This window comes from Carassius carassius, chromosome 25, assembly GCF_963082965.1.
Source record: "Carassius carassius chromosome 25, fCarCar2.1, whole genome shotgun sequence".
NCBI lineage: Eukaryota > Metazoa > Chordata > Actinopteri > Cypriniformes > Cyprinidae > Carassius > Carassius carassius.
In genome coordinates this window covers 8,529,121-8,549,371 of record NC_081779.1, presented here as the reverse complement: position 1 = coordinate 8,549,371, position 20,251 = coordinate 8,529,121, and the positions used below count along the sequence as shown (strand labels likewise).

The window sequence follows — 20,251 nt, the reverse complement described above, 5'->3', positions numbered from 1 at the left end:
TTCCAACATAATGGACTGAGAGATTGAAGCAGGAATTTTTTATGTTTTCTCTGATGTTTTAGAATCCATAAGAGTGTCATAAAGTTTAAGGAATCTGTCATATCTACTGTAATAGTCTGATTTTTGATATACAACGCCATTCAAAAGATTGGGGTCATTCATTTTTTAATGCATATAATTGATCAAGTGACAGTAAAGACTTTTACATTGATATAAAAGATTTCGTTTTAAATAAATATGAATGTATTAAGTATTAATTATATTATAAGTAATAATATTAAGCATTCTATTAAATTTAAAATAACGATAATAATATAATAATAATTCATCAAAGAATCCAGGGGGAAAATGTGTTATGAAACACACCTGTATTCAACATTGATTATAATAAGAAATGTTAATATTTCTTATTTCCTTAATTTCTCATAAGAAATATTTATCAATTAATGCAGTCTTGTAGAGCATAAGAGACTGCTTTCAAAAATGTCATAAAAAAAATCTTACTGACCCCAAACAGATCTGATGAATAGTTGTGTATTAAAAAATAAATCAGAGTTTGTTCCCAAACCTACCGAAAAATTCCCAAAATAACCAACGAAGGAACCAAGAAAAGACCTAGACATAAAACCATTAAGTTGCTTTTTGTTTGTTTGTTTTTTCATCACTGTCAAAAGTTTGCATAAGCATCATTCTGTATAACACAGAATTATGCATATGTATAGTGACATTCCAGTCATCATGCACAATGTTTGTTGGGAATTGTTTATTTCAGTAAATTAACAATATGAGAGGATTTATGAAGAGAAGGATAAAACTTTTGAATACTGATATAAAGAAAATATATTTTTCTGTATAAAATGGTTTATGAAGATGTATATTCATCAGACATTTATTTTTATTAGTTAGTATTTATTTATTTATTTATTTCAGACTGTTGTTTTGATCCTGATATATATTCTGCCATTCTGTCAGAATTATACTGTTAATCTGTCAGTGAAGAAGGTATTGGAAGATAAGCAAATGCCTCATAATTAGATGAAATTCAAAAGTGTATGTAGAAAGCATACTTTTCCATTGACTACAACTATAGGTTCAGTTACAGTTTTATTTTTTATTACGGATATATTTATTTATTTAACCAGATATGGTAAACCTGTGGTGTTACCTGTGAAAGTGCACAATTTAAGAATAAAGTCATTGAAAAGTGCATCCTTCAATCTACTGACTTTATTATTTATCTTATGACAGGTTCCAGGTTCAATAAAATATTTACATTTAATTGTTATACATTTTTATCCAAAGTGGCTTAAAAAATAGGAAAAACTTAACAGTGTTTGTTCAAGAGCCTACATGACCATCTCGATTATCCACAGAAAATATTTCTGAAAACCTTGAGGAAGAGCCCGAGTTATGCTATTGCAATACCAGTTTTAAACACCAGGGGAATCATTACATTAGCAGAAAGTGCTGGAAAATGTGTCCAGACTCACCACAGTGTTCATAAAAATGCAAAGGCTTGCAGCCTCAAGATTTCAGAAAAAAAAATCACAATAATGATGGGATGATTTTTTTATTTTTTTAGCAATTGCTAAATTATTCAGACCAAATTCCCACAGGCACACTGCATTAGTGTGATGTCATTTATTAACTCTGAAAAAAAAAAAACATTACTAGGTTTTATTTAAATTGCTTAGTATTGGATGCAGACCAGGACAATACAATGTACTCTATAAAGCTCTTAAAATTATAGAAAGGACAAAATACATGTGCTTAGGAGAACTTGACACTGTAAACATCTAAAGAGAGCCATTTTATTCAACAGCCTAACATGGAGATGACTGTAACCTGGTTGTAGGCGAAGGGAGAGAGAGATTTCAGTGGAAGAATGGAATGAGGCAGAATCGAAGGAACAGATGGACTTGGGTGGATTAAGTGAAATCTGGGTGGGAACGGGTTGAACATTCACTCGACTTTGAGAATGAATAAAAGAAAATACACAGTAAGAGAGTGAGAGTGAGGTTGTAAAAGTGAAACAGAGGTGAAGTGTTTCTACGGCTGAAGGTGGGTTGCATTTCTTTTTTCTGTCTAAAAAATACTTTTTTATAAAAAATGTAATACAGTTTTGTCAGTTTTTATCTGTGTGCATTTTGCCTTTACTTTTTAACAAAAATAAATGTAAATAGTAGTGCCATATATACACCACTTACATCTCTGCAAATACATTGAGTTAATTATATTTTGTCCTCATGTGATCATATTTATTTCAGATTTTTGTTCTTCTCATATATATATATATATATATATATAGATAGATAGATAGATAGATAGATAGATAGATAGATAGATAGATAGATAGATAGATAGATAGATAGATAGATAGATAGATAGATAGATAGATAGATAGATACACACACACACACACGCACACTCACTGGCAACTTTAAGGTACACCTTGCTAGTACTGGGTTGGACCCCCTTTTGCCTTCAGAACTGCCTTAATACTTTGTGCGAAAGATTCAACAAACATTCTTGGAAACATTCTTTAGAGATTTTGGTCCATATTGACATGATAGCATTGCGCGGTTGCTGCAGATTTGTCGGCTGTACATCCATGATGCAAATCTCCTGTTCCACCACATCCCAAAGCTGCTCTATTGGGATCTGGGATCTGGAGGCCATTTGAGTAAAGTGAACTTGTTATCATGTTCAAGAAAGCAGTCTGAGATGATTTGAGCTTTGTGACATGGTGCATTGTCCGGCCATTCCTCCTTGCAGATCCTCTCCAGTTCTGTCAGGTTGGATGGTAAACGTTGGTGGACAGCCATTTTCAGGTCTCTCCAGAGATGCATAATTGGGTTTAAGTCAGGGCTCTGGCTGGGCCATTCAAGAACAGTCACAGAGTTGTTGTGAAGCCACTTCTTCGTTATTTTAGCTGTGTGCTTAAGGTCATTGTTTTGTTGGAAGGTGAACCTCCAGCCCACTCTGAGGTCCTGAGCACACTGGAGAAGGTTTTCTTCCAGGATATCCCTGTACTTGGCCGCATTCATCTTTCCCTTGATTGCAACCAGTTGTCCTGTCCCTGCAGCTAAAAAACACCCCCACAGTATGATGCTGCCACCACCATGCTTCACTGTTGGGACTGTACTGGACAGGTGATGAGCAGTGCCTGGTTTTCTCCACACATACCTCTTAGTATTAAGGCCAAAAAGTTCTATCTTGGTCTCATCAGACCAGAGAATCCTTGAGGTGTTTTTTAGCAAACTCCATGCGGGCTTTCATGTGTCTTGCACTGAGGAGAGGCTTCCGTCGGGCCCCCTTACCATAAAGCCCCGACTGGTGGAGGCCTGCAGTGATAGTTGACTTTCTACAACTTTCTCCCACCTCCCGACTGCATCTCTGGTGCTCAGCCGCAGTGATCTTTGGGTTCTTCTTTACCTCTCTCACCAAGGCTCTTCTCCCCGATAGCTCAGTTTGGCCGGACGGCCAGCTCTAGGAAGGGTTCTGGTCTTCCCAAACGTCTTCCATTTAAGGATTATGGAGGCCACTGTGCTCTTAGAAACCTTAACTGCAGCAGAAATTTTTTTGTAACTTTTGCCAGATCGGTGCCTTGTCACAATTCTGTCTCTGAGCTCTTTTGGCAGTTCCTTTGACCTCATGATTCTCATTTGCTCTGACGTGCACTGTGAGCTGTAAGGTCTTATATAGACAGGTGTGTGGCTTTCCTAATCAAGTCCAATCAGTATAATCAAACACAGCTGGACTCAAATGAAGGTGTAGATCCAGCTCAAGGATGATCAAAAGAATAAATAATAAGAGATAAATATAAAATATAAATATAAATATAAGAGTGTCACAGCATACTTAGGACCACGTGATATTTCAGTTTTTCTTTTTTAATAAATCTGCAAAAATGTGTTTTTGTGTCAATATGGGGTGTGTGTACATTAATGAAGAAAAATGCAACTTAAATGATTTTAGCAAATGGCTGCAATATAACAATGAGTAAAACATTTAAGGGGCTGTGAATACTTTCCGTACCCACTGTATATATTGAATTCACCATGTGTAATTATTTAATCAAAAATATATATGTATATGTTAATAATATGTTATGTTAATATGTTATGTTGACATATATAATGTTGTAATCATGTTAATAATAAATTGATATTTAAATTATAATATTTAAATTATTATTGCATGTATAGGTCAGACACAAAGATCTAAATTGTAACCTACTTCTTAATACTTAATCTGTCTTGATGATATGGTTTGTTGCTTAGGTGTCTGGGGGACTCGGGACAGACCAGGACAGACAGATGTACCTTTCTCCCAAAGATTAACAGAGATCATGAAGGATTACAAAGAAATGGATGTTGGTGATTAAGACTCAGAAAATTTGTATCTCTCAAAGAAAGAGACCAGGTGAGAGATGGGCAAAATAAAAATGAAAAAGAACAAAGTTTTTCTTGATAGACTGCATGTCTTAAGACCTATGTCATCTCTGTGCTGAGCTAAAGAACATACAGCTGAGAGACACTTCTGAATATTCAGCATGAACATTTGTGAGCGTCAGACTCATCTCTGTTGACTTTGAGGACGTATTGGCCACATTTGTTGGTTGTAGACCAAGGAAACATGTTTAACACCTTCTAAACCATTTCTGCATTTCACCAACTACATTTTTATATGGAAACCTAAGGTATCGGCAAGTGTATTTTCACATGCTCACATCTGTCTAATTCCTTTAAAATCGTCTGCTCATCATCTCACTTACACAGACCTTTAATTCTGCATTTGCAACTTCAATTTCCATTTGTTTCTGCTCATTTAAAGGGTCATGAAACCCTAAACCAATTTTTCTGAGATTTTAACAGAGGTAGGTGTGTTTAACACCATAGAAGACAATGTTATAATCTGTAAAATTTAATAATAGGATATAAATGGTTAAATTTGAGTTTGTATCGGCTATTTTCGTCTTCCGGGTTTGAAATCTTCATCAAGTCCACGTCACAGGATGTGACGTTTTTCTGTACGGATCGTACAGTGATGACTCATCGTTCTCTCATAATTATTAATGAGGCTGAGCCTTCATATCCAATGAGAAGACATTTCACTGAATTAATCATGATACCACGTGGATCTTTTCAATGATAGACCTGTAAATAAATAAAAAATGTAAGTAAGTAAAGACCTGTAAGTAAATAAAAAAATTACATGGCAAAATGGAATTGTTTTTTTTATTTATTTTTATTTAATCAAGTGGAGGAGGTTGATAACCTGTATATGTTCCAGTAATGTCAGGGAACTGCTCTCTGATGCGGGTAACAGCACATGAGGGAATCACCACCCTAATGTGTCGGCCAAGGTACCCCCAGCACCACCGGACAAAATTCCTGTAGGCGAGGTGTCTGTAACAACTGAGATACATTGTAAATGTATGGTAATTTTTTAAATGATATGTTTAGTTAACACCAGGTAAGATTATTACTAACCTATTGAGTACTGTGTTATCCATGTCACCGAATAGCTGGCGATATGTGCCATAAACAGCTTGCAAAACAAATGTGTTTAAGGCGACAGGTTCAAAACCTGGATGAGCAGTTATGCATGCTGCCCCACCAACCTGATCACATCTGTGCATCACCTACATGTTAGGAAATAAAAGTAGAATCTAAAATTAAAAAAATGTATACGATATATGTATATTTCTCCATAAATATATTGGTGTATCTGTATATTATATGAATGCATATATATATATATATATATATATATATATATATATATATATATATATATATATATATATATATATATATTTATATATATATATATATATTTATTTATATATATATATATATATATATATATATATATATATATATATATATTTATATATATATTTAAAAAAAATGTAATGATACTAAAATGCAATACAGTGACGGAGTGTCAAGATGCGTTTACCTGTGCAACTTCCCTACAGCACAAGTTTTCTCTTGGAGACAGTCTGGTACAGTGACCACAGGTACACCTGTTGCAAAATTATACGTTTATGAATAAAAACGTTAGGCTAATTTCAGGTCGGACTTTTGCCTGCAGAATGGGTTTTGTTATCTGATAAGTCGCTACCATTCTGACACTTCTCCCATCCGCGCGGCCTCCGGTTCGCCCATGTTTTCCTCCACAGTCACGGGAGGGGCTAATGGTTCAAATAAATAGGGCAGAGGACCTGCACCGCCATCGATTATCTCGCTATTTTGCCCTGGTGATGCAGGAGGAGAGAAGTCCTCCACCTCCACAGAACCCTGCGCGCTGCCGTCACTGTATATTTCTATGTCGCTGTCCATCTTTTCTATTGTTGTTCAGGTGGCGCGTCGATCTAGGCACGGAATTTTTTTTTAACCGGAAATCTATTATTTGCAAATATATTAATTTATAGTGTGTATATAAAGTATATAGTTGTTTATAATGACATTATAATTAATATGTACATTTAATATGTTTTATTCAATAGAATTTGATGACAGGTCGTTCAGTTACTTTTGAAATGACAGAAATAGTGTCAGTGTATTGCCAGCTTTTTAAAAAAAAAACTTTTTTTGCTTACGTTTTACGACACATTTGTAATGATATGCAATAACAGTTATCCCTGCCGTGCAATACCACACCCACACTCCCCTCCCCTTCTCACAGCCATCCACGCCCATTTCAGTTGCATTTTTCAAAAACAGTGTGAGCTAGACTTGCGCTGAAATAGGGGGGTTTCATGACCCTTTAAACTCCTCTTATCTGACTTTTAACATTTTGACATTGGCCTGTTGCTTCAATCATCTCTTCTAGGCTTGGTAATCTTACTTTCCCCTACACAACTGCCCACATATCAATCGCTGTTCCCTTTCCCTTGCCCCATCTTTACTCAAATTCTAAATTTTCTTTCATCTGTAAGCGGATATGCACACAAAGCTTCTTTCTTTGTACCTGAATCTTGTCTTTTCTTTGTTAATTGCAGTATCAGGGTCTGTCTGTATCATTCCGGCATGTTGGAGCATTTGTCCCGCAGGAATCGGTCGCTGTTGTCTCTCTCGCTGACCTCTCTGGCCCTAACGCTCTCTGTTTTGGCCTTCTGTACCTCATACTGGTGTGAAGGCACACACAAAGTGGTCAAACCTCTCTGTCTGTCGCCTGTCAAAATGAAGAACTGCGGAAAGAACAACAGCCAGCCTTATACAACTGGTAAGGAGTGTTATTACAATTAAAGTTTACATAAGGAAGGGTTCACAGCAAAACCATAGATCCGTCATTTTTGGATCCCCAAAGAACCTTTCGGTGAGAAGTTCTTAAATGAAATATTTTTCTTAGTGTTATTACAGTTTTTCTCGATTGGTTTGGCTCATTTCTTGAAACCGAGATGACATTCTCAAAATAACATGGACAAATCTCCAAACCACCTTGCAATTGTTCACAACAGAATGTCATTTTTCATTGGTTTTATCAAATTGCAAATGCTTTAGTACATGTCTCAAGTGACTCTGTGCTTTTTTTCAAATGATTATGTACAAGTAGCTACAGTTAGCACAATGAGCCCACATTTAGCACATTTTCCAAATAAATAGATCTTGCTGATCTAAACTGATTAGTTGATTTTTCAGTGAAATGGTTACTCTCTCCAAAACATATCAGCATGGTTTCATTGTGTAAGTCATCATATGCACAATTGTCTGTTTAACTGTCAAAATTAGTCAAAGATATAATACCATGAAAGAATTTCTTGGAACATTTGATAAATTTATGACAGTACTTGACAATCAATCAGCTTGGAGGTGGAGGGTGTATGAGTATCAGGCTCAAGACCAGAGGGCCCTGCTGCATGCAATGGATGCTGCATGTGAGGACATCACAGGGGATCAATGTAGGGGATGGTTGAGACATTCACGCCGTTTCTTCCCTCGCTGCATCGCAAGAGAAAATATCCGTTGCGATGTGGATGAGAATTTATGGCCTAACAGAGAGCAGCGCGTCGATGGCCAGGAGGATGAGGATGGTGGCCAGGAAAGAGAGGGTGACAATGGCGACCACTGAAAATATTACTGTACTATAGTTCTGAAACTTTATTTACAGTATGGTAGGCTAGAGTTTTTTTTGTTTGTGTTTATAACTGTTCACATTTACAGAATCCTGTATATGTTTTCTTTTCACAGTATGTTCTCTAATGTTAACATTTCTTTGTACGAATAAAAATGTTTACAGTTTCCTTGAGTATGAGTGGTTTATTGGAGGCTAATTTTACTGTAAAATCTTTTAGTTTTATTCATAGTGGTATTCTGTTGCTAGACCTGTGCCTCAGTGACAAAACGTCTAAGCATTTTGACTTGCAGTGCTTAAACAATGCCAAAGGTATAATGCATTTTGGGGGCATTGACTATTTATATGAGAAGGATATTTAGTTTTGACACATGGATAAACTGTTTTGGGAGAGATATGAGCTTTTGCAGGGGATCCATGGTGTTGTGCTAAAACATCCAGGTTATTTTGACAAAAGCACTAAATGAATGCACATGTGCCAAGGCAATTGAGAAGGATCTGTGCTATTTTGACTGTACTGACCTTTTATATGGGAAAGGAATCTGCTTTTGAAGCATGGAAGAAGAGTTTGGGGAAAGATATTTGATTTTGCTAGTGAGCTATAATGTTGAGCAGAACTGTAAGACTGTTTGGCCAAATGACCTTATGGTTTTGAGAATGTCATCTCGGTTTCAAGAAATGAGCCAAACCAATCGAGAAAAACTGTAATATGTCAATTATCTAAAGAATCATTTTCCAATATATTGAACCTTTTATACAATGGTAAGTGTTCATGCAAGCAGATACCAATAAAGAACATTTATTTTTAAGAATGTACAATGTAAAACAATTTCCATCTAACTTTAAATGTAACTGTTGCATTACATGTTTAAGGGAAATACAAATTGGGGATTCAATGATCTTTTCTTTACAGAAATGAATGTAAAAATTTAAATGCACGTGCTTAGCCAACAATAGCTACTAAACAAACTAAAATTACAACAAATAAATATCCATAATGTGCCTTTTGAACAAGTATTTTAGTACTACATTGCACTTATGAGAACCTGTAACAAAACCTAACGTCATTCTGTTCTGGTATTTCTTTAAATGAAATTGGCTGTGAATAAGCTCCCAAGCCGATTCATTGCATAACATGCTTGACCAACATTTGGTAAGAAGTGCAAATAGTGCAGTCTGTTTACAGATAAAGATGTGTTTTTTCATAAAACTACTCATAACCACAGTAAAAGCCGCCATAATCTCATGAAAATAACCTACTGCAAGGTCAAAATCTCTAAAATCATTTTAACCCCTCTTGCACTGAGGGAGATTATCCCTAAATCTTAGTTATGAAGGATTCAAAATGAAAGGTTTTGATTCAGATTAGGTTAACACATTCAGTCAGTCTCTTTTTATTTGTCATTGTTCTTTCATCCAGTTCTCCACTCAATTCTTTCCACAGAGGTCCCAACAGCAGACCCCAAGAAGCCGGACTCCAATGTGACAGTGTCCCCAAAGCAGAAGGAGGAACTGGCCCGTATGAGAGCCAAAAATCTGGCAAATGCAGTTCACTACATCTGGGAGACGGGTGAAGACAAATACATGCTGCGCTACTTTCACACTGGCTTCTGGTTGTCCTGTGAGAAACACAATGACGGTGACGGTGAGGGCAATTGCTTCAGTATATTTCTTTCTGAAATCTGTAAGCTTTTAATGATGATGTTAAGTGATATATTAAGCTACAAATCATCCAAACTCACTTTTATTGGCAGTTATTTTGCTGCTGTTTGGCTGGAGACTTCCAATGTTCTTTATATAATTTTCAAATTCAATTCGGATCCGAAGAAAATGAGTAAAACAAACAATTAACACATAAAACAACTACTGTCATATGGCCATCTATCAAAGCTGTTCTTGATACTAATGTCCTGATTCAGACTCTTTGAACATATGTTTCCTGTTGTGGCCTTTCTTAACTCTTATCCAACTGCCATGGGGTCACCCCAGTGCTCAACATCTGCTACAGTCTTACACAACTCCAAGGACATGACTGCAAGTTTCTTAAGTTACATAATGCACATCCCTGTTTTATAGATAGATAGATAGATAGATAGACCTCAGACGTGGGACTACGGCTGGTCATTTGCGTGAGTCTCCATCTTTCTCTAATCCGTCTTTTTATTCCACCTTTCTTCTTCTACCCAGCTCCAATTTTGTGCTTTTATTTACATAACTGCAAAATAATAGGGTCCAAAAGTCTAGGACAACATTGAAATTCATTGGAATTCATTCTATAATTACAACCTGCAAATAAACAAAACAAAATATAGGATACATTTTTAAATAAAGAACCTTTCATAACTTTCATAATGTAGCTGAAAATTCAGCTTTCCCATCATAGAAATAGATTACATTTTAAAATGCAATCAAACTGAAATCAGTTATTCAAAATTGTAGTAATATTTCAAAATATTACTGTTTTTTTACTGTATTTTTGATCAAATTAATGCAGCTTAGGTGAGAACAAAATACCTTTTTCGAAAAACATTATCAAACCTTACCAACCCCAGATTTTCGAATGGTAGTGTCAGGCTATTGAAAGAGAAGTCAAATTTTGTAACATGTGTGCTCCTTCCACAGCATGGCGTGGATCTCCTTCAGCTGTTGCATGGCAGCCGCTGTATTCACCCTGAACTCTTACACCAAAACCCTGATTGAGATGAAGCCCGCCATTCGCCGCCCTATGATGAGGTCATCACAACCGGCGGTGGGAGCCTCTACTCCATCAGCCGACTGGTTCAGCAATGCCAGAAGGGCGCGTTAATCGACACCACATGGAGCTGCAGGGAGGAAGTGCCTGGTGGGGGTATGGTGGGGGCAAAAAGTCCTCATGGACTGGTACTGGTAGGGGGGTGTGGGAGAGAGGGATGCCAGGACTGTGAGAGAGAAATAAATGAAGTGGAAGATGCATTAGAGAGGGAAGGGAATGATGAAATGTGCCTGTAGTTAATCCTTCGTCGTCAGCAGCATCAGCCACATTAGTGACCATGTTTACATGCATATCATTTTCTCATTTTGATCCATATTTTAGTTAGGCACAATATATCAAATAGTCTGAATATACAAATAGATAGAGTGATGGACTGATAAAAAAAAAACATTCTGGAATTCTAGCAGCCTTAGACAGATGCTTTCAAAGGTTGGACAGAAGATTATGTGAATAATCTCCAAAGTAAAAGACCAAGATCAAGTGAGAGATAGAGAGAATGAGAAACGGTTAGAAAGAACATCAAAATCACAAAAAAAGGACAAGAGAAGAGAAAATATGTTTGTATGTTTTTAAGCCAATGTTCTATCAGTGATGATCAGGTTATGGCATACATATTCAAGTTATAGTAAAAGTATACACAAAATTGCATTTGTTGTTATTTTTTAAATATTCCAATCAAATCAATCAGTAACCAACCAATAATAGTCTGTTTGGAGGAAAAAGTAAAAAATGTCAACTTTACACGACTGTTATACAATAATAGTATTAGGAAAACAATGTAATGTAGTGCAAAAATAAACCATGATAAGCTTGTTTGGATTAACAAACAATTAAATGACACCATCTTAATGTGAGAGAATAATAAAAATGTTCAAATTGACACTAAACAATGGCAAACATCAACTGAACATAATCCTACAAACTGCAATCCAAAAAAAGACTATTAGAATTATAAGGTATGTGATTAAACAAAGTGCCATGCATACAAACCTCTAATTCAACAAATGCATGACAGAAATCAAACATACACAAATTCTAGAAATTACAATCAAATGAAATAGAATACAATATTGCAACTATTTTTAAAAATGGCATCTATCGCTTAAAGCAACTGTATGTAGTTTTGGATATACTTTTTCGACTTTGGTGCCACCTATAATAGACAGCTGTACATGTGCATTTGTTGCTTCCATAAAGCAATCTGCCCTGTTGGCAGAATTTCATATCCACTGACTGAACTTACATACACCCAGACCAGGCGTTTGGAGGGAATGTGGGAAACAATCAAAAGCCTTTTTTTGTCTCATTAGAAGCAATGTACCACCAAAATGACGTTGATATTTCAAGGTAAATAAAACCTTACACACAGTTGCTTTAATAAAAAGATAGGACCATGTGAAACTAGCAGAATACATTGGTGACACACAAATCAAGGATGGCGAATCTTTATTGAACACATTTAATATACAACAAATGCACATGAAGTCAAGCATGACAAAACTGCCGTTTGCATGAACATGATCACGTTGTGTCATTTATGGTCATACTGAATGAGCCGTAGCGCAGCATCGTTTGACTGAATGGCCTGGATGAACTCTCCCTCTGCGACTCGTTCTGCATGTGTGAGAGAGAATTTACTCTGTAAATGTTTTCTCTGTATGCTATTATTGATTTACAACGGACCATCTTGGGAAAGTTCACATTCAGTCACCATTACCTTGCATTCTGTTACTGTTGTTTATTTTTTTCTCCATACTATGGAAGTCAATGGGGGGCCAGCCAGTGAAGGTGAATTATCTCTTTAAAGTTAGTTTTCTTACCGTTGTCCTTTTTGTCAAAGATGGCCCAGAGTTTCTCTGCTCTCTTCTCTGCCGTGCTCTCATCACTGGGAAGATTTGCCTGCTTCTCTCTTGGTATGAGATTGAAAATTGCCTGATGGGAAATGAGAGAGAGCTGGATCAAATGGCTAATATATGTTGGCTTGAATGAACTAACCAAATTTCTGTGAATACTGAATTAACATTTAAATCACTGCAGATTTAATGGTCATTTATCATATTTGAATTACTGTGGCCAAAATACATAATCTCTATGTATCACACTTGTGTCTTTGTTAATGGTTCAAGTAATACATTTTACCATATTAGACTGATATTTATGTTGCTGTTTTTTTATGGGTTTCAACATGTTGCATGTAGTATGCTTGTTTAAAATTATTATATTTATTATTATTATTTGTAATGTTTCAATTAAGTCAGAGGTCAGCTGACACCATAATTGTTGTACTGTACTACATTGTTTTTTTTTTTTTTTTGAATGATGTTATTGACCATTTCATGGACCCATCCTTTGGATAACATCTCATGACGCACAAACCTATTTTCAAATCTGTTATTTTGTCATGTAATCCATGCTTAACACAGTTTTAATGGATTGTGTTAAGGCTATGAGCTAAATTTATTTCTCCTTGCTTTCCTTCAGCTCCCTATCTCTTTGGCCTCAATGCTATATTTGTCTTACTCATTCTTTAGGGCTTAGCTTGCTTTGGTAATTTGTTTGTATGCTGATTCGGCTCAACCTAATATAACTGAAGTTACCTAACAATAGACCAATACAAATAAATGAAATGGTGCCAGCGGTGCAAATCTTACTCAAGAGCTTTAACACGATAAAGAGGACAGCCATGTCTGGAGTGCTCTTCTAACCCAAAACATCAATAACAAGGTGAAAAGTATAAGTTGTTAAAGACTTAAATTAGCAGACTTTCAATTTAATAAAAAAATTAATGAGTTTCTGTTTTTATAACATAGCTGTGCCTATACGCACAATCTATCTATGAATTTTGTTGATAATTTCATTTGATTGTTAATAGCCAGTGTGTCTTTTTATTCGAATTAAGTTTATTGATTAAATAAGAACCTGACATAAGAGGACACATAAGATATGCCAATAACTTTTATAATATTAATAAGCCAGCATTTTTTTTTGCTAAAAGTTATTTTAACTCTCAACTGAGATAACACATCCTGTTTATTATATTATAATGAATATTTAATAATACATTTAAACTTTGACTATAGCCTAGACATGTTGTATATTAATCTTACTATTTATGAACCTCAAAAATATGTTTGTGTATTTTGTGTTGCTCTATAATGATGTTCTATTTGAGGGCATTGTAGTGTAGGTATAGGGCCCAAACATGAGTCCTGCCCTGAATAGAACATTATCATGAATTGATGTGGATAATATAAAGTAATCATTATAATTAACTTTATTGTAATTGTCTTTGGTATGAGCGGACCATTCATTATTTTTGGAGCTTGGCAAAAAAGTCATGTTTGGAACGACATAAAGGTGAGTAAATGACAATTATTTTGTGGTGATCTATCTATTTTTATTCCAATAAACCAGTCAAAATAGGCATTTGACATCTGAGAACGCAAATGTGTTTGTGTAGTATTCTCAGAATGCTGTGAAAAATGTCTTGTATATGATCAATTTTATGTCATTGCAGAGCTACTACAGTTGAAAAAGAATCTTGCTGTGCAAATTAAAGTTTACAGATAATTATCTGAATAAAAAAAATACAGTACTCATGTACCACAACCATAACTCAGAACACATGTTAAGTATTCACAACAGTTATGTTATAATCCAAAAGACAGCCCTGGTTTGACTTAATATACACTGTAGTTTATATTTGAATTAAAATGTGCCGTTTCCATATGATACAAGGTATATCATTTATACTGCTGATTCATCTGTACTATCTGTGTCCAACACTCTACTCTACTCCCTGGGAAACTGATCGGCCATTTCTGAAAAGAAGGCTTAAGAGTTGACATGTCATTGAATCCCCCTGCGCCCATGGTCTTAAATCCTGATTGCATATTGAAGCGCTTATCTCTCTCACAGTACCCACCATCCAATCCGTCTGCCCCCCTCCGCAATGAGACCTTATAGAGTTCAAGCTTAAGGATGATGTCACTCTCTGCTTCTAATTGCTGTTATTAGGTCAGCTTTTATGTTAAATGCTCTTTGTGTTTTAACTGTCACTGTCAAAATATGTATTTGTATATATAACATATGAATATATAAAAACATATAAATATGTATTTTATACATGTAAAAAATTGTATTTGGGGGCGGGACTATCTGTTTGTCTGACCAATGACAGATGGGGGAGTGTTAAAAAAAACCTGTTTGAAATCATGAATTATGCCATTCTTTTTGGTGATGCTAGAAGCACAGAAATGACGTACTTCCAGCTAACAAAATCCATCAAGTAAATAAAAACCATAATGTATATTTATAGAAGATTTTATGATTGTTATGTTAAATATGTGGAATGGTGGTTTGTCCAGTAGAATGGAAAAACAGCTCCTTCGGCAGCTGATTGTCTACAGTTAATGTGAAATGTAATCATTTTCTTACCAGGCTGAGTTCAGTCACTTCAGGTTTTGTGACGTAACCATTCTTGTCCACATCAAACAGTGAGAAGACCCACTCCAGCTTCAAGGATGACTTGCCCGAGGAGGTCATGTGAAGTGCAACAATGTACTCTTTAAAGTCTAATGTACCATCATCATTGGTGTCAAATGACCGAAAAACGTGTTGGGCATAAGCCTTAGCATCACTCTCTGGGAAAAATTTTGCATAGATCTCTTCGAACTGTTGTAGTGTAATGCGACCTGTAGGACACTGCTTCTGGAAGTTCTCATACCACTGGGTGATTTCAGATACTGAGAACCTGGTAGTCAGCTTGAGGTCATCCAGGATCTCTCTGGGAATTCCTCCACTGTGTGCATTTCCCATGACCTTCCTTTAAGTGACAGAAAAATAGAAGATAGAAGACACTGATGTACTGATAAAGGTGTGAAAGTGTGGCCTTAGTAAGGATCGATGTTAGTCACTCAAGGTTTCCAGTCAAGAATGGGAAGCAAGCAAGTAAAGACAAAAAAATAAATAAAATGAATCAAACACATAAAAATGTAGGTCATATTCCACCCCAAAAAATTAGTTTTAAATACAGTTATTAGAATACACCCAAAATACCAAACATTTTAATTTTCCTGCAATGATATTTTCTGTCATTTATTATTTTTATTATTTGTGTGAGATTTAACCAATGACAGTCAATAGACAGTTCCCTATCCTTTTTAAAATCTTGACCTAGTCATGTTTATTGTACTTCATATAATGTTTGTCAAATTGTCTTATAGATGTCTCCCTCAACGGATAAATAAGTATTAGTGTTGCTGAAAAATTAAATATGAAAATACTTAAAAACTACAAAAAATGAAGAAGTATGACTTAATATATATATATATATATATATATATATATATATATATATATATATATATATACAGTACAGACAAAAAGTTTGGAAACATTACTATTTTTAATGTTTTTGAAAGAAGTTTCTTATGCTCATCAAGCCTGCATTTATTTGATCAAAAATACAGAAAAAAATGTAATATTGTGATATATTATTACAATTTAAAATAATTATTTTTAAATTTATTATACTTTAAATTATCATTTATTTCTGTGATGCAAAGCTGAATTTTTAGGATCATTATCACATGATCCTTTAGAAATTATTCTAATATGATGATTCATTATCAAAGTTGGAAAGTTCTGCTGCTTAATATATTTTCAGAACATGTGATACTTTTTTGGATACTTTGATGAATAAAAAGTAAAAAAAAAAAAAAAAAAAAAAAAGAAGCTATGTTTTTAAAATAGAAATATTTTGTAATAACAATATATACACTACTGGTCAGTAATTTGGGGTCAGTAATTTTTTTTCTTTCTTTTTTTAAATAAAATCAATACTTTTATTCAGCAAGGATGTGTTAAATTGATAAAAAGTGATAGTAAAGAAAATATATTATTAGAATATAGATTATTAGAATTTTTTTATTTATTTTGAATAAATGCAGTTCTTTTTAACCTTTTATTCATCAAATATATTAGACAGCAGAACTGTTTCCAACACTCATAATAAATCAGAATATTAGAATGATTTCTAAATGATCATGTGATAGACTGGATGTTACATGTGACACTGAAGGCTGGAGTAATGATGCTTTGCATCACAGGAATAAATTTTTTTTTTTTAAGTATATTCAAATAGAAAACTATTATTTTAAGTTGTAATAATATTTCACAATATTACAGTTTTTTCTGTATTTTTGATCAAATAAATGCAGGCTTGATGAGCAGAAGAAACTTCTTTCAAAAACATTAAAAATAGTAATGTTTCCAAACTTTTGGTCTGTACTGTATATATATATATATATATATATATATATATATATATATATATATATATACAAACCTGATTCCAAAAAAGTTGGGACACTATACAAATTGTGAATAAAAACAGAATGCAATGATGTGGAAGTTTCAAATTTCAATATTTTATTCAGAATACAACATAGATGACAAATCAAATGTTTAAACTGAGAAAATGTATGATTTTAAGGGAAAAATAAGTTGATTTTAAATTTCATGGCATCAATACATCTCAAAAAAGTTGGGACAAGGCCATGTTTACCACTGTGTGACATCCCCTCTTCTTTTTAAAACAGTCTGCAAACGTCTGGGGACTGAGGTGACAAGTTGCTCAAGTTTAGGAACAGGAATGTTGTCCCATTCTTGTCTAATACAGGCTTCTAGTTGCTCAACTGTCTTAGGTCTTCTTTGTTGCATCTTCCTCTTTATGATGCGCCAAATGTTTTCTATTGGTGAAAGATCTGGACTGCAGGCTGGCCATTTCAGTACCCAAATCCTTCTTCTACACAGTCATGATGTTGTAATTGATGCCGTATGTGGTCTGGCATTGTCATGTTGGAAAATGCAAGGTCTTCCCTGAAAGAGACGTCGTCTGAACGGGAGCACTTGTTGTTCTAGAACTTGGATATACCTTTCAGCATTGATGGTGCCTTTCCAGGTGTGTAATCTACCCATGCCACACGCACTCATGCAATCCCATACTATCAGAGATGCAGGCTTCTGAACTGAGCGCTGATAACAACTTGGGTTGTTTTTGTCCTCTTTAGTCCCGATGACATGGCATCCCAGTTTTCCAAAAAGAACTTCAAATTTTGATTCGTCTGACCACAGAACAGTTTTCCACTTTGCCACAGTCCATTTTAAATGAGCCTTGGCCTAGAGAAAACGCCTGCGCTTCTGGATCATGTTTAGATATGGCTTCTTTTTTGACCTATAGAGTTTTAGCCAGCAACGGGGAATGGCACGGTGGATTGTGTTCACCAACAATGTTTTCTGGAAGTATTCCTGAGCCCATGTTGTGATTTCCATTACAGTAGCATTCCTGTATGTGATGCAGTGCCGTCTAAGGGGCCGAAGATCACTGGCATCCAGTATGGTTTTCCGGCCTTGACCCTTACGCACAGAGATTGTTCCAGATTCTCTGAATCTTTGGATGAGATTATGCACTGTAGATGATGATAACTTCACTGTTCATTTTTCACCGCAGCATTGGGGGAATTGGTGATCTTCTGCCCATCTTGACTTCTGAGAGACACTGTCACTCTGAGAGGCTCTTTTTATACCCAATCATGTTGCCAATTGACCTAATAAGTTGCAAATTGTTCCTCCAGCTCTTCCTTATATACACATTTTACTTTTCCGGCCTCTTATTGCTACCTGTCCCAACTTTTTTGGAATGTGTAGCTCTCATGAAATCCAAAATGAGCCAATATTTGGCATGACATTTCAAAATGTCTCACTGTCAACATTTGATATTTTATCTATATACTATTGTGAATAAAATATAAAATTATGAGATTTGTAAATTATTCCATTCCTTTTTTTACTCACAATTTGTACAGTGTCCCAACAAGCAAGCACAAGGTTTGATTCCCAGAGAACACATGATAGGTAAAAATTGTTAGCCTGAATGCACTGTAAGTCACTTTGGATAAAAGCGTTTGCTAAATGCATTAATTTAATTAAAAAAAAAAAAAACAATTTATATATAAATATATATATATATAAATTGCAACTACTAATTATGTTTGACTTTTCTGTGCATATAGCTTATATTATGCCAAGTATCATTAAGATTTTCAAGTTAAAATAATAAGTGGCTATGCCTTTTAAGTCATTAAATTATGAAAGTGTCTCAATAAAATGCAGTAAACAAGAGTTCAATCTGTTTTTGCCCAACCAACATTACAGATTTAGTTTCATAAAGGTTCATTCCGAGGCATTTAATGTTGACATAACTAATACAAATTTGATGTTTTAAAATTAAAAAATAAAATTAATAAATGAATAAACTCAGAAGTATGTTAGAAGCTATAATGAGTAAAGCCACTGACTGGGACGCGTTTATAAATGTATAATGTTGTGTATTTTAATAAAATGGTAAATAAAGGTGCAAACCAGCATATAATATGCAAGATCTAATTAAAATCACTAGGTTCAATAGCAGTTGTGCTCTAGAGAGAAATCAAAAATATTATATCTGTATGCATAGGAAACAATGTGCTTACCTGTTGTTGTGGACTAAGGATGAAGAATCAAGGTGCAAGTTATCACAGCAGAGTGTGGAAGAGTAATGAGGCAGTGCTGAAGGAGACGGCTACCCCTCCATAGGTTAAGTCAATTAAACAAGCTTGCACAAGGCTCAGCCAGAAAAAGATTTACATTTCATGTTTTGCACGGATGGTCTTTGTGTCCTGTTCTGTTCAGTTCTAAGTGGTTATGGTCTTCTCCTCATGATGTGTTGTGCAGATTTACAGCATCTTAATATATTCAATGACTTTTGAAATAAAAACAGTTCACTTTACAGTAAAAAAGAAACCATGAAACTTGAAATTATTAAGTCAATGACATTATCAGTGTTATAAAAAAAAATTGGGGTTCAGTTTGAATATTGAATATCTGCTCGCTGGAATACACCTTCTTTTTTACAATTTATTGAAGTTTAATTGTGCTTTTAGAAGGTTGATATGGACATGTATAACATCACTGTGACCTTGACCAATGCTCTTGAACTTTAAGTGGGGATTGTACTTGTATTAAGTGTACTGTAAGTTACTTTAGACAAAATTGTTGGCCAAATGATTATAATATACACAATTATTTGATCACAGGGTTTTAAAAACCTTCCATTTGACGGTTGACACTGTACAAGCTGTCCTTATACATTTCATTTGTATCCTTCACTAACATTAAATCTTGTTTTACCTTTCCACCTTTTTAAGCATTGGATTTTCTCTGGGTCATAAATACATCCTGATAGTCTTCTGATCAGCTTACTGTCCCTAGTCTACCTAGTCTTGCCCACTATAATGTCCTCATACCACAATCCCTCCATCTATAATGTACGGAGAGAGCGTGCACACAGAAAAAAAAACATGGTTGGAAAGA

At 34.8% G+C, this 20,251-nt stretch overlaps 2 protein-coding genes and 1 long non-coding RNA gene across 3 annotated transcripts; 2 read left to right on the top strand and 1 right to left on the bottom strand.

Moving 5' to 3' along the window:
* The first annotated feature begins 17 nt into the window (after positions 1 to 17).
* Positions 18 to 550, top strand: LOC132104083 (uncharacterized). The gene is made up of 2 exons (XR_009423508.1): positions 18 to 73; positions 116 to 550. It is a non-coding gene; the product is annotated as an uncharacterized LOC132104083 (long non-coding RNA).
* Positions 551 to 6,951: 6,401 nt separating this feature from the next.
* Positions 6,952 to 11,158, top strand: si:ch211-232m10.6 (uncharacterized protein LOC572203 homolog). The gene is given in 5 exon segments (XM_059510385.1): positions 6,952 to 7,236; positions 9,530 to 9,933; positions 10,174 to 10,214; positions 10,708 to 10,784; positions 10,787 to 11,158. Coding segments are annotated over 5 exon segments (1,005 nt in total). The 5' UTR covers positions 6,952 to 7,040; the 3' UTR covers positions 11,074 to 11,158.
* Positions 11,159 to 11,395: 237 nt separating this feature from the next.
* Positions 11,396 to 19,475, bottom strand: rcvrn3 (recoverin 3). Its single transcript, XM_059509295.1, has 4 exons — positions 19,372 to 19,475; positions 15,275 to 15,662; positions 12,658 to 12,769; positions 11,396 to 12,451 (listed from the first exon to the last, which is right to left on the bottom strand). Exons 2-4 carry the CDS (start codon positions 15,653 to 15,655, stop codon positions 12,369 to 12,371), a joined length of 576 nt encoding a protein of 191 aa, XP_059365278.1. The 5' UTR covers positions 15,656 to 15,662; positions 19,372 to 19,475; the 3' UTR covers positions 11,396 to 12,368.
* Positions 19,476 to 20,251: the final 776 nt, after the last annotated feature.